The 15,041-nt window shown below is 43.7% G+C and overlaps 1 protein-coding gene across 4 annotated transcripts in view; it reads right to left on the minus strand.

The window, feature by feature from the left end:
- LOC137418564 (myocardial zonula adherens protein) overlaps positions 1 to 15,041 on the minus strand; it is a 47,832-nt gene that overhangs the window by 2,149 nt on the left and 30,642 nt on the right. For 2 of the 4 annotated variants that reach the window (XM_078771319.1, XM_068104654.2), the window contains 7 exons: positions 14,022 to 14,135; positions 13,777 to 13,929; positions 6,204 to 6,329; positions 5,908 to 6,036; positions 5,498 to 5,577; positions 3,156 to 3,261; positions 1,428 to 1,511 (listed from right to left, as the gene is read on the minus strand). In XM_078771319.1, the coding sequence (XP_078627445.1) occupies positions 1,428 to 1,511; positions 3,156 to 3,261; positions 5,498 to 5,577; positions 5,908 to 6,036; positions 6,204 to 6,329; positions 13,777 to 13,929; positions 14,022 to 14,135 (792 nt within the window). The remainder of the gene's footprint in view (positions 1 to 1,427; positions 1,512 to 3,155; positions 3,262 to 5,497; positions 5,578 to 5,907; positions 6,037 to 6,203; positions 6,330 to 13,776; positions 13,930 to 14,021; positions 14,136 to 15,041) is intronic. The other 2 variants (XR_010982663.2, XM_068104655.2) reach the window with 2 other exon arrangements.

Here is a 15,041-nt window from a genome sequence, read left to right on the forward strand (position 1 = left end):
GCTTATCCTATGTTTTCTGGGTCAAGGAATCCAATAAAGGCCTCAAAATGTATTCCCCCCCGCCCCCTTCCCACGCCCCCTCCCCCCCCAAGCCCTCTCCCTCCCACACATCTCCCGATGTCCCTGCTCTCAAATGTTGTGTTTGTGTGCTTCCCCTTCTCTCCCCATCTTGTCTACCGCTCCCTCTTTTTATATATTTTGTTTGTCTGTTTGATTTGTTTGTGTGATAAATGTTAGCTCTTTCACGAGCCTCGATTCTGTATACAAAAAAAAAAAAATGCTCAGGATTATAGAAAAGCAACAAACAAAGGTAATTGAAAACCATTGTCTTTATATTTGTGATATAACTATTACATGATATTGCAAGTCCTTTGAAGTTATAGGTATGGGTTTATAAAGCAAGAAAGCAGCCTTGTTAGTATCAGATTGAACTATAAGTCCTATACACAGGATCTACTAGGTCTATACCGTTCAGGAATATGCTTTTACAGATCTTCATCACTGTCCTGAGTGTCATCTGGAAAGTCCAAAAAGTGAAGCAAGTGTTAGGATTAGAAGTCTAATGATCCCACCAATGGTTTTCTTGGCCCAGAAAACATAGGATTAGCATATTTAAATAAGATTCTAGGTTGACTAGAAGCCGAGATAGCGCAAATTATGTATTTTATGGTGGCCATTTTGAAAATCCAAAATGGCGGCCGTGCAGGTGTCTACGCAAATGCCAACATTAATTTTTAGATTCCTCATGCTCTGAATATTCCAAAAATGTATAGTTTTGCTAATCTCCAAAAAATTTGAACGAAAAAAAACTGAACCTGACTACGTGGTGCATATTTCCTTCTCAAAATAATCACCACTGCAGTGCGCACATTCCTGCCAACATTCAAGTAGTTTTGTGATGCCTCACGCTCACACTGTGCGTCCTGCTCACTGAACCTGCATTTCACAGCGGCCTTGACTTTGACATCGGAAGAGAAATGTTCTCCATGAAGATGTTCCGTAAGTTTGGGGAAGAGATGAAAATCTGACAGAGCTAAGTCGGGGCTGGTGATCCATTGTGGCGGTACGCCATTGACCGTCTTGCTCTCGGTATTTTAATGGCGCACCCAACAGTCATCTCTGATCAACTCATCTCCAGTGCATCACGCTTTCCATACATCTCATCAGAATACCTCTCACCCAATGGTGGGAAGAACTAATGTGTAGACTGCTTTGTTTCATCCGAATATCGTTACCTTTTCTGGAGAAAAACAATAAGAGGCATTACCTTTCAACATGGCCTTGTATATAACACCTCACGAAGTGAGTGGTTTTCTTGGTGTGACATCTGTAAGTTGCTTTTGCTTTTGGGATCTGGCATCATATCTAAATGTGTTTGTGGTGGTATATTTGTTTCCTTGATTTGCAAAGGATAAGTGAAACTTTACCTCTTCCTTCAGTGTAGTCACTGTGTGTTTCAGCGCAGCCAGTTGGGTGTCCTTTGTTTGTAAATGATCTTTTAGGATTTCGGACTGCAGGACAGACAAAGGGGCACACAGGGTGGGTTATGACTTTCTCGTGAAGGTTTCCTTTCTGAATGAGCAGCAAGAGATTTGTATAAAAGTCCAATTTGAATGATTTATTGCATAGCTAAGTCATTCATAGTATTAACATTCCTCTTTTAAACGCCACAATTATTCCCACGTTATTGTGGGGTTGGCTGGTGGGAGTTGTGGCCCAAGTCTTTCACGAACTGGCTGGCCAGGCTTGGTGTTCGATTGAGGTTTGTGCTGGAATTTGGCCATGGTGCCACCGATAGCTAGCCTCCTCTTCAAGAAGGACATCGTGGGATCTTTGACATCCAACAACTTATGCCGGCAGATGGGATACCCAGTTCAACGTCCATCCAAGTGATGGCACACATTGATGGATCGCCCTGCCTGTGAAATACCAGGATGGCACTTTATAACTGGGCCGACATTAAAACCCAGGCTCGATGGCTTAGTGACGAGTGTGTGTACCTCTCGTCCATCCTGTCAGCCTCCACCACACCTCTTGTGTTTTGTATTTATTAATTTTTTTATATGGAGATTGCGACTCATGGAATAGCTAATGACCAGAACAAGCAAAGAACGAACATCCAGGCAGCAATTGGGTGTTCCAGACTGCACCATTGTTCTAACTCCACAAGGAACATGAGTCGTCATCATCGGATTGACTGAAATCAGATATGTTTGAGGTTTCACCACGCACATCAGTCTTCCATGTTTGTTCCTTTGTAACTTTGGTTTCAAGGGGTGTCAAATACTCAGGAGGTTTCCCATGACACCGCGAGGACCTGTTGCTTTGAGGTTCGGATTCTTGCGAACACCCATCGAGTTAAGAGCAGAAACATGTCTCAGGTGCGGTGGCCAGAACACAACCCAAATTGATGATCTGACATTCAACAGATGGAGAACTATATCTCGGAAGTCTGCTGAGGTCATCAACTCCATTACTATGCGAATAAGGCCAACTGGTATGATCTTCAAATGGTCTGTTTGGTGCCTTTCTTATGGATAGGAATGATGGAAGCCACCTTCCATCCAGTGAGGGGAGTCTGCCTTCCAAGAAGTATGTTCAGAAGATAACAGCCAGTTTAGATGCAGTTATTGGGACCGGTAGCTGATGAAGTGTCCGACTAGTTCACCTTTTTAGGTGAGATGCTCACTTGCTCTAGTGAGTGGTCTGTAAATGGAGGGTGATTATGGACTGGGAAGGGAGGATTTGAGGACCTGAGCTTTTTCGGCAAATAAAGCATTTTAAGGCTTTTAGTAGAGTTTGTTTTGCTTGTATGCCAGTTAAGTGATTAATTGAATGAAACCATATTCAGTGTTGAAGATATAGGTAGAGTTAATACAACAGGTTGGCGAGATAGTCTGGAGGTACTACCTGGGATTCGAATATCGGCTCAGCTGTAAACTGTTATTCTGGTGGTCTTGCAAGGTGATTGATCAGTGTGTGCCAACCCTCGCACTGGGCTGCTCAGTTGATGGATGCTAAAGATCCTGTGGTGTCCTTCGCAAGGAGTAGACGAGCTATCGCCGGCAATGCGTCCATGCATTTGCGAGAGCTGATGCTAACCTGCTGCATACGAACGACGTGTTAATATAACAGCCATTTGTACCAATGAATACCTTGTCCAGAGCTCCCCATATCTTCCTGTCCTGTGCAATGATTATGCTGTGAAGTTGATGTATCTTTTGCTGTAGAGTTTCATTCTCATGGTGCAACTCAGAAGCGCTGTGGTGAGTAAAAGGTGCGGGACAAGCTTGCTGGTTGCACAGGCCCCGACATACAGATGCATCACAAAGGATTAAATGATGTCAGTGAACTACCAGTGATAATATCAGAAACAAGTACAGATACCTTCAAATTACACTGCCCCCCATGCCAAATAAATAAATAACATCCTCCAGCACGCAGCATTGGCAGGGCATCTTCGTAATTCAAGAAATAAATAATTGATTCATCAATAAATCAAAAAAATCTTTTATAGCCAAATCACTAGGTCATTGTTGTGTCCAAATATCAGCTTCCGAGCTCAAAAGGTGCCGAGATATTGCCCAGATGATAAATAAAATAAATAGTAATGTAAAATAATGAAATTATTCATTAGTTTGTTATGGCATAACTAAACCACCACTGTTTCATCCAAATCTTTAACTTAAAAAAAATTAATTACGTAATTAATCGATAAATCAAGGAAACAAAAATACCCTTTACAGCCAAATCACTTGGTCATTGCTATGTCCAAATATCAGCTTCCTCGCTCAAAGGATGGCTGAGATATTGCCCGGACAAACAAACAAGAAGACATCATGCAGAGCACGATACTTGCAAAATTCACCCCTCCCCAAAATAAAAAAAGTGGCCATGGATACTTCAAAATGTCCAGGAGTCCATTTCATCAAGGTTAAAATTGACAATCTCAATCAAAGCTTGTGTCAATCAGATACAAATTTGTTTTTTTCAGATGAAAATTGATATTAGTTTCACCTTGAGTTGACCTTTTGACTATAAAATAGTTTGTTTCCCAATTCATTGAGGCACTCTGGAGTTGCTGTTAAATTTTCAAGTCAATCAGATGTAAATTGATGGTTTTAAAGATGAAAATTGATGATTTATGAAGTTTGACCTTGAGTGAACCTTTGACCTTTTGACCTCGAAAATCGTTGGTTTCCAAATTTAGTGACAATATGCAAATGCTGTTCAATTTGCAAGTCGATCGGATGAAAATTGACAATTTTAGAAATTTGACCTCAAGATGACCTTTGACGACCTGTGACCTCAAAATCCATAGACTTCTTCCATACGACCAACTCGACCATCTGGTGAAGTGTCATGAAGATCGGTTTAAAATAGTGACCTGTAGGTGATTGACAGACAAATGAAAAATCACTCATGGAGCGACACTTGGCAAAACAGAACAAAGTAGCATGGCACTCAGTGGAGCATCCTTCTGACCTCAAAAATAATTGGTGGTTGAATTCAGTGACCTGATGTGCAAATCGTCTTCAAAGTTTGTCAATCGGATGAAAATTGAGGATCTTAGAAATTTGAAATTGTTGTTGACCTTTTGGTCTATGGTGATCTCAAAAATAGTTGGTTGAATTCAGTTCGCCGATATGTAAATCCTATTCAAATTTCAAGTCGATTGGATGAAAATTGAGGATTTTAGAAATTCGAAAAAAGTGGTTGACCTTTGGCCTATGTTGACCTATTGACCTCAAAAATATATAGGATTTTGTCGGAACACGAACTGCAGTTTGGTGAGGTTTTGTGAAGATGGGTTAAAAACTGACCTGTAGGCAAGTATAAATGAGCGGACAGACAAACACAAACTGGAGTGATCAACATAATTGCAAAAAAAAAAAAAAAAAAAAAATTGCCAAGTATTCAAACAGACAGAATAACGCACAAGTCCAACGAATATATTTGAAAAATCTTCGATTTTGCAAGTAACAAGAAAGAAAACAAACGGAGTGAAAACTGAGTACTCTATTTTGGCGCGCCATCTTTTGGCGCGCCATTAAGAAAGGAGCTGTGTACAAAAGCTTCATTGACTCGGAAACTGCAATTGCATTATTTGAGCATATCATACGATTTGACAGGAAGATGCAGATTTAGGACACTTACTTTAATTGGACTGCCTAGTCGACATTTCATTCTCTGCAGGTATCAATGTGTGTGCCATCACTCGGATTGAAGTTAAGCTGGGGACCGATGTGTGCTCGCATGGGTTGGTGGACATTATAGATACCACAGTGTCTTTCGAAGAAGAGTTGGTGAGTTATCGACAGCACCCTGGGCCAATTTCTACCCCAACCCCCACCACAGGGGGATCTGCATCAGGGTAACAAACAGTGCCCCCCTTGAACAGTGGTGCACACACCTGAAACTCCCGGTCAAATATGCTTTTACGAACGAGAACAATATTTGACAACCTGGACCTGGCAGTGTAGTGGAAATAACCTACCTCGGCAAACTCTCTTCGGACAGCTGCTGCTCCACCGCTCTTTCTTCAAATTGTTCATCGTTTTCTAACACACCATGTTCCTGCCACACCACATGCAGAAGATAACAGATTTGTTTCCTCCTTGTGTTGTCATGGCAGGATGTCGACTACCGAACACAATGCCACATGTTTCATGAGTCCAAAATTAATGAATGGCACCTCATTCGGAAAAATGAGGTTCCATTCATTAATTTTGCACGAATGGGTCATTTGCATGCAACAAGAATCCGTTTACATAACAATGGCTGAGTAAGTGACTCCCAAGAACTAACTACTTCAGACTTCACTGTTGTGCATTTTTCCTCCAACTTTCGGCCCCTTCTCATTCATTTTTTTTTCGCCCCTCTACCCTTCCACATCATCCACCGCACCTGCGGTAGCTCCTTCAGCAGCCTCTCCAACTCCCTGGTACGGCGCTCACTTGCAGACAACTGTTTGACGAGTCCTTCACACTCCTCTCTGACCGTCAAAAGGTTTTGTTCGATCTCTGCACGATCAGCCTGACAAATGGTCACCATGATTGTTCACTCATTTGTACCAAACCGTGATCTCAAATTTCAAGAGTTATGCACCTCATCACCAGCGCAACAGCCACACCGTTTGCGTTCAGGAAAGGAATGAGAAGATTGGTTAAGCAAACACCTGTGCTGCCATGCACACTACTCACCACAACCGCTTCCATCTGTGTACGGTGCATATTCTGCTCCTCACACAACTGCTCCTGATGCATTGCGCCTGCGCACCGCACTGCCTCTCGCACTGCACTTTCATTGGCTTCTTTGCAGGCCTCCAGCTGTTCGTGGCGAGATGGTCAGTTGGGGTATTTCATTCAGTGACAGTTAACAGCCCATCAAACAAATTCCCAGACCAGGAATCGAACCCAGGGGCATGTAAAGCCACCTTGTAATATTCCCACATATATCAATTTAATTATTTAATCCTGTTCATTAATCAAACAAATACATCCAAGTTTGAATCAACTGTCTCCTAAATGTCCAATATGACAATGGTTAAAATGATGTCCACCATGGCCATTTTGTGAACTGACAGTATAACCAGCATACTGGCTAACCCCATTCGAGGCTCGTATAAGAGCTAACAAAGGACATATCATAAAGGGAGCGGGACGTGAGAGAAGGAAGTACAACAGTAGGGAACACATCAGGAGATCTGTGGAAGAAAGAGGGTTGGGGTACATGGGATAAACAATATGGACACTACAAGGACTTTCAGGAAAGAAAACAGGGAATCTGAAGGAGTTGGGGTCAATTAACGGTGGTAGAAAAGATCAAGGTTTTGGATGGGGGAAGATAAGATGGGGGTGAACAGCTGTTTTGAAGACCTGGAGGGAGGAGTTGGAGTTGAAGAGAGTGAGGGAGTTTGTTCCAGAGGCGGGAGAAAAGAGGAATGAAAGAGTGAAGGTGAGCAGAGAGTTTTGATTTTGGCAATTTCACCAGAAGGGGGTTGCTGGCAGATCTTGTGCATCCTGCAGAAATATTTGGGGACAGCAGGAGGTGCTAGGCCGGAGAGCAGGCGTTAGAAGATAGAAAGACCACAAACTGCCTGCTGTGAGAGAGTGAAAGGCCCTCAGAATCAGCTTCATCGCGGGAGATTCCAATGATTCTAAAAACCTTGTTTTCTACAGCGTGAAGCTGAGCTAGGTGTGAGGCAGGAGCACCAGCCCAGAAATGAGAGCAGTACTTCATCAATCTGCATATGAAAGCTTTGTATGTGGTGAGGAGCTCAGGTGTGCCAAGGAAGGACTTCGCACGACAGAGTGTGATTTTCCCAAGAAAGGTCATGGCAGATGGTGAGACCCAATTGCTTGAGCGACAGAACTTCTTGGAGAGGATTGCTGAGAAAGTAGATGGGAGTGTTGTCCAGTCGGTCTTTTCGGAGAGACAAAGTGAGAGTGTGAGATTTGTCAGGATTGAAAGACATGTTCCACTTTTTGCCCAGTCTGTGATTTTGTCCAGGTCTGCAGAGAGTGAGGAGGCTGCAGACTGCCGATCTGAGGGTTGCGATATGGAGCAGCAAAGAGTGGAGTCATCAGCAAAAAGACAGAGAGGATTTTCCAGAGAGTCAGAGAGATCATTGATGAAGACCAGAAAAAGCACAGGGCCCAGAACACTGCCTTGGGGAACTGCAGCCTGAACAGGAAGGGGAGATGAGAGAAATCCATTCAGGGCCACACGTTGCCTGCGACTGGTGAGTACGTCCGCAAGCCATGCGTGGAGGTTTCCCTGGATACCATAAGAGGAGAGTTTGGTGAGCAGAGCTGGGTGCCAGACCGTATGGAAGTCATGTGATTTGTCAAGGGAGACACCTCTGATTTCCTGTTTGGCTTTGAGGGCCTCCATCCATTGTTGAAAAAGCAGAAGCAGCATGTCCAGGGTAGAGTGACCTGGTCTGAAACCAAATTGATGATCTATGATCAAGAAATTGGAGAAGAAGATTTAATATCAGAATCGATGATGGATTCCATGACCTTGTTGATGATTGGGAGCAGGCTGATTGGTCTGTAGTTGCAAGGAGCTGTTTTTGCACCTTTTTTGTGTAAAGCAGTGATGTTGGCTGATTTCCAAAAAGATGGCAGATGACCTTGAGCAAATGATATTACTTACTTACTTATCCTCTTCCTCCCAATGGAACATAAAGCTGCTACAAGCTTTCACCATTTATCTCTATCTTGAGCTACATTCTGTGCCTCACACCATGATAGAGCCATTTCCAGATCAGCTACCAGAGCCCTACACATGTTGTTTTAGGCCTGCCTGGTTTCCTCCCTGGTTGTGACCATCCCAAAGCAACATTGGGGACTCGGTCAGGGGACATTCTAAGCACGTGGGGACACTTAATTTCAAGGGCAATGCTGTGGCAACTGGTTTTTAATGCAGGTCTTTGTTGGATATCTTATTAGGTCAGAAGATGTAGTAGATTTTCCGAAGATATCCATAATTGTGGAAAGACTCTATCTTGCTCATATCTGACTTAATTACTCTCAAGCACTCAGGGCTACAGTGCCTTCAGAAAGTATTCACACCCCTTGACTTTTTTCACATTTGGTGTGTTATAGTCTGAATTTAAAATGGATTAAATTGAGAGTTTTTGTCACTGCTCTGCACATAATACCCCATAATGACAAAGTGGAATTTTTTTTAAAGAATTTTTTACAAAATAATTAAAAATGAAAATCTGAAATGTCTCGAGTCAATAGGTATTCAACCTCTTTGCTATGACACACCAAATTGAGCTCAGGTGCATCCAATTTCCTTTGATCATTCTTGAGATGTCTCTACAACTTGAGTGGAGTCCACCTCTGGCCAATTCGATTGATTAGACCTGATTTAGAAACCATGAAGTCCAAGGAACTGTCCGTAGAACTCTGAGATAGAATTGTGAAAAGGCATAGATCTGGGGAAGGGTATTGTTATGTTGGGGGTGGGGGCGGGAGGTATATAAGAGTCAGGTAGATCTGTATAGGTAGTGTGCTCCGATTGTCGTGACAAGGAACCCCACATGTAATAAGTTTGTTTAGGCGGTTTGTTCGCGTACGTGTATATCCGTGGCCATACAAGGATAACCCTTGTGCTAATTATCGTAGGGATAATGCTAATTCCCCTCTTTGTGAGACCTTGTGATTTATCCATTGTCCCTTATGGCACCGCACATAAACACTAGTGAAGAATCCCACCATTAAGAGCACCACACATAACAAATGACAGTAAAACAAACCGGAAACCCAGATCAAACACTACCACTAATTACCCCCGCCTGGTTGAACACACATCACACAGGCAGGCCGGGAGCCACGCCCAGAAGGACTTGCTATTGGGCGGGAGTCGACCAATTGGAAGAGTATGGCCAATGATGTAAGAAAGCAAGAAGCGGCTGACTGATTGGTGAAGAGAAAGGTAGGGGCATCACGCTGATTGGCAGGGCACGAAGAGAAAGGTAGGGGCATCACGCTGATTGGCAGGGCACGCCGATGACGTCAAAGGGCGAACTGCGTGTGATAGGTGAGAGCGAAACACAGTAGTGGTGGCCTGCGGGCATTGGTGGAGAGAGGCAGATGACGTCACGAGGGAACGTTAAAAGTGGAGTAGACCGACATTTTCTTTCTCTTGCGCTGGACCCTCTCTTGCTGTGGACGCTCTCTTGCTGTGGATGCTCTCTTGCTCGGGACCTTCTGCTTGCTTCTAGTGCCTGCATGTAAGTGTGCGCCAACGATTCTCCCCCTTATCTTCACGTTCTGGACCTCAGTGCTGGCGACGGTGTGCCAAGACCTCGCTGGGGATTGTTAGGAGGCCGGGTTTGGCAGGCGGAAATGATGCGCGGCTGGCCGCTGGAGAGTAGCGAGGCCTCGTGAACGGGGGCATGCGAGGCCTGTTTCCGCGCCAATGGCCGGGCGGTTCCCGCCAACGTACCGGACGAGTTGGACGATCCCTGACGAGACCACGAGCGAGTCAAAGCTAAGTTACACACACGGTTATTTTTGTTTATCTTCCCTTTGTCTGTGTTTAAGTCTGGTGCAGGAGCGCACCATATAGGAACATTATTTATTATCGTTGCGCTTTTCTTGTCCCGGCATCTGTTGTAAATAAATACTTTCATTATTTTTTTTGTACATTTTAAACCCGTTCCCCTCTTGAGTTCTTTTTGCAGGATGTTGGGACCGAGTGGCGGGATCGCACAGGTAATAGCTTCAGCTTCTTCTTCTTTGTTCTTCCTCCGCGTAGATCGTAAGTCCACATTTGATCGTCGCCTCAGAGTTAAAGCTTACTTTGGCTATTCGTGATTTCCTGGTCTTCACCGAGGGGAATCGCAGGACAGTATAAAACAATTTCTGGAGTGTTGAAAGTTGCCAATAGCACAGTGAGCTCCATCATTAGGAAATGGAAAGAATATGGAACTACCCAGACTCTTCTTAGACCAAACTGAGCAACCGGGCAAGAAGGACCTTGGTCAGGGAGGTGACTAAGAACCCAATGACCACTGGCAGAATGAGAATAGAGTTACTTAGCTGAGATGGGAGAACCTGCCGGAAGGACAACAGTCTCTGCAGCATTTCACAAATCTAGGCTTCATGGGAAAGTAGCCAGCCGAAAGCCACTCCTGAGAAAAAGGCACATGATAGCACTCCTGGAGTTTGCAAAAAGGCAGGTGAAATACTGAGAGCATGAGGCAAAATATGATTTGGCCTGATGAGACGAAAATTGAACTATTTGGCCTGAATGCAAAGCGCTACGTCTGGTGGAAACTGGGGACAGTTTATCACCCATCTAACACCATCCCTACCATGAAGCATGGTGGTGGCAGCATTATGCTATGGGGAAGCTTTTCAGGGACTGGGAGACTTGTAAGGATAGAGGAAACAATGAATGGAGCCAAATACAGGCAAATCCTTGAGGAGAACCTGCTTCAGAGTGCAAAAAGACCTTAGACTGTGGCGAAGATTTACTTTCCAACAGGACAATGACCCCAAGCATACAGCCAAAGCAACACTGGAATGGTTTCAGAACAAGAAAGTGAAAGCCCTTGAGTGGCCCAGCCAAAGTCCATACATGAATCCCATTGAGAATTTGTGGAAAGACTTGAAGATTGCTGTTCACCGACGTTCCCCATCCAACTTGACAGAGCTTGAGCAAATCTGCAAGGAAGAATCGGGGAATCTCCCCAAATCCAGATGTATAAAGCTGATACAGACATACCCAAGAAGACTCGAAGCTGTAATCACTGCAAAAGATGCTTCTTCGAATGATTGACTCAGGGGGTTGAATACTTTTGTAAATCAGATATTTCTGTATTTCATTTTTAATTATTTTGTAGATATTTCGAAAAAAAAAAAATTCCGCTTTGACGTCATGGGGTATCATGTGCAGATCAATGACAAATAATGTTATTTTTATCCATTTTGAATTCAGGCAGTAACAGAACAAAAAGTGAGAATGTCAAGGCGTGTGAATACTTTCTTAAGGCACTGTATATAGAAGAACAGACTTGACATTGCTGTTATAAAGTGTTATCTTTATCTTCAGGCTGTACTGCTTCGACTTACAGATAGAATGGAGTTGAGCGAAAGCATTAGAAGCTTTGCGGAGTCTTGCCTTGATGGTTTTCTTGGCTCTATTGTCTTTGCTAATGAGACTGCCTACTGCCTCGGTATGTGAACTCATCTACAGACTCTAGGGCTTCTCCATTTACTGTAATGGGTTGAGAAGGTGCGGAATTGAAGTTTATCACTTTGGTCTTGGTGGTATTAAAATAAAGACATGTCTTTCTGGCGAGGCTAGCTAGCCGGTCAGTTTCTTTTTTTTGTTGTTTTGTATTGGAAGTCTTCAGAGTCTTTTTGGTATTTGGGGTCTTTAAGGGTCTTCAGGGTCTTTTGGGTCATCCAGGTATTTTGGTCCTTAGGTGTCTTTGAAGTATTTTGGGTCTTTCGGGTATTTTAGGTCTTAAGGGTCTTTGGAGTCTTCGGGGCTTTTTGTGGTCTTTTGGAACTTTTTGGTCTTCAGGGTCTTTTGGTTCTACAGGGTATTTAAGGGTCTTCGAGGTCTTTAAGGGTTTTCATGGTCTATTGGGTCTTCAGGTCTTTTGGGTTTTTGGTGTCTTTTGGGTCTTCATTGTCTTTTAGTCCTTTAGGGTATTCTGGCGTTTTAAGGTTCTTTGAGGTCTTTTGGGTATCCGTGGTCTTTTGGGGCTCTGGGGTCTTTTTGGTCTTTTCAGTCTTTTGGGTCTTCAGAGTCTTTTTAGCCTTCAGGGTATTTTGGGTGTTAGGTGTATTTGGGGTGTTTTGGGTCTTTAGGTCCTTTGAGTATTCAGGTCTTTTGGGTCTTTGGGGTATTTTGGGTCTTTAAGGGTCTTTAGTGTATTTTGAATCTTCAGGGTCTTTTGGGTATTTTGGGTCTTCATGGTATTTTTGGTCTTCATGGTCTTTGCTCTTTGGGGTCTTTGGGTGTCTTTGGGATCTTCGTGGTATTTTGGGTCCTCGAGGTCTTTTTGGTCCTCGGGGTCTTTTGTGTCCTCAGAGTCTTTTAGGTCTTTTGACTGTGGTGGACACAGTCATGTTCAAAGATTGCCCAAACCCCACTCCAATCCTTCCCAAAGCGCTGCTCAAAGCTTTTAAATCCTACCTTTATGAAGGGGGACAGACATCAGACATCTGTACAAACACACAGACATTGTGTTTTAAATGGTAGATATATGACATTGGCAGTGGCTTTCCGGATGCATGCAGCAGGTTGGCAACGATACAGCTGGCACAATTACATTGAAAAATATAGCTTTTAAGCAACAAGATGGCTGTATTCCACAAGTGAAATGGCCATTTTGCCTTAACCTACAATAAAATAACTTCAAAATCATCAATGGCAAAAGATAAAGTCGTCCTAACACCACATAAGGCAGCGTAGACAGCAGTACAGTATGCCTAAGGAGATAGACACACAAAATTGACCCCTAAAGCCCCAGTCACACCGGGCCTGCGACCAGGTTACGACCTAGCTGCGACCGAAAATTTTGTGAATCGTGGGCAAATCGTAGAAAACGCGCGCGACTGGTCACAGCGGTCGTGGGTGATCGCCAGAGCAAAATCAGTCGCAGCAAGGTCGATGGTCATGTTCAAAACTTCTGACCTGCGATTCCAAATCGTAAGAGGTCGCAGACAGGTCTTACATGGTCGTACCACCAGTCGCGCATGGACGCATCACCAGTCGTGCATGATCGCGGGTCAAGTAGTCGCACGATTGGTCATGCTACTGGTCCTGCCACCTGACGATTGGTGGTGCCACCTGTCGTTCAACCTCACGATCGGTAGTGCAAGCGTTCGCAGGTCGCCACGATTGATTGTCCGAGCCATAGCAAGTCGCCACGATTGACCGTACGATTGGTCGCTGATTGCCACCACTATTCGCACGATTACCTACGATTGATCTTGCGATCGATCTTCTCCAATCGTTGGTGATCGCACAACCACGCGTACCACCAATCGTACGATGACCCCTAAGACCAATCGCTGTTTGCGATCCCAAATGGAGAGCGTAGCAAACATTGACGATTGGTCGTACCTCGGCCAGATTGCCATCAATCGCACGATCCAGAAATCGTACGATCTAGTGTGACTGAGGCCTTAGCGTTTTATAATACAAATTTTACTTATTTGTATTTATAGGTGGAAGGGTGGGGGGACAGTCTTAGGGGTTTTTGTGTTGAGCTTTTGTGTTGGAAACAAAGCAAGACACCTGCGTTTTTAGGGTCCGTAGTTCGTTGTGTGCCAGCACAAGCTGATCTTTGGCTCCCTGCAGATGCTCCTGACACTCACTGTGGCGTTTGCCCAACTCTTTCTGTTGTTGTTGCAGATTACAGCTCAACAGGGTCGCCTGGGCAAGAGATTTCTGAGTGGAATACAAAATGAAATATCATATATATGGAAATCATTCCGTTAGCATATTGCCGGAGAATAAAGTGAAGAGAATGGATTCCACACCTGCAGATGCAGGGTGCTTTCCTGGAGCATAGAGTTTGTTTTTGAGTACTCCTTCACTTGCTCTTCCTTTCTCACCATCTCTGTTTGGAGCTTCTCCAGCTGCTTCCTGGTAGCCTAGGGAAACAAACGGCTCTAAGTGCAAACAGGTGCAGGTTGACTAAATTGAAATATGGTTTGCATTAAACTCTTAAAACTGCAAGCTGGTCCGACTTCCACATCAAGGAAATCATGTATGCTGAAGTTGAAGTTGCGTGTATGCTGAAGTTGCAATGGTTGCATCATAGTTAAGTTAATAAGAAAAGTTAAGGAGTGCTATGGTAAGGAAAGTTATAGTTAAGGAAATCATGTATAAATACAGACTTGGTATTTAATATGGAATATTTTTTTGTGGGGGTGAACTTACTTTTCAAGATGACTTAGAACCAAAAGTTCATTGGAATTATGTTGAAATTATTCTAGATTTTGTTAATGTGATCTTTAAAAGAAACAAAAACCACATTTGACATTTCGAAGCAAATAAATTGATCCTTGAAAGTGATGTAAACTGATATCGAACTCAATTCACGGACAGTACTGTGTTAAACTTCTGTACGTTTTCCAGAAGGATCTCTTTATTTTGCACATTAGCCAAAAAAAATTTCAACAAAAACAAAAGCGAAATTATGACTGGGATTACGGACAGTAAAATTACAGTTCAGTACTTCGTGTAACCCCCACGAGCATTCAGGAGAGCACGTACACGTCGAGGCATGCTGTTCACGAGATTTGCCAAGGTTTGGACAGGAATCGCTTGCCATGCAGTGACAATAATCTGCTGCAATTCACGCACAGAGGTAGGCTGCTGGTCCAAGTTGTCGATTTGACGCGTTAATTCTGCCCACAAGTTCTCTATCGGATTCATATCCGGGGACATGGCAGGCCACTCCATATGCTCTACACCACGGTCAGCAAGAAAGTGTTGGATCATGCGAGCACGATGAGGCTGTGCATTGTCATCTTGGAAGACAAAGTTTCCTCGAA

This window comes from Myxine glutinosa, chromosome 2, assembly GCF_964187855.1.
Source record: "Myxine glutinosa chromosome 2, kmMyxGlut1.1, whole genome shotgun sequence".
Taxonomy (NCBI): domain Eukaryota; kingdom Metazoa; phylum Chordata; class Myxini; order Myxiniformes; family Myxinidae; genus Myxine; species Myxine glutinosa.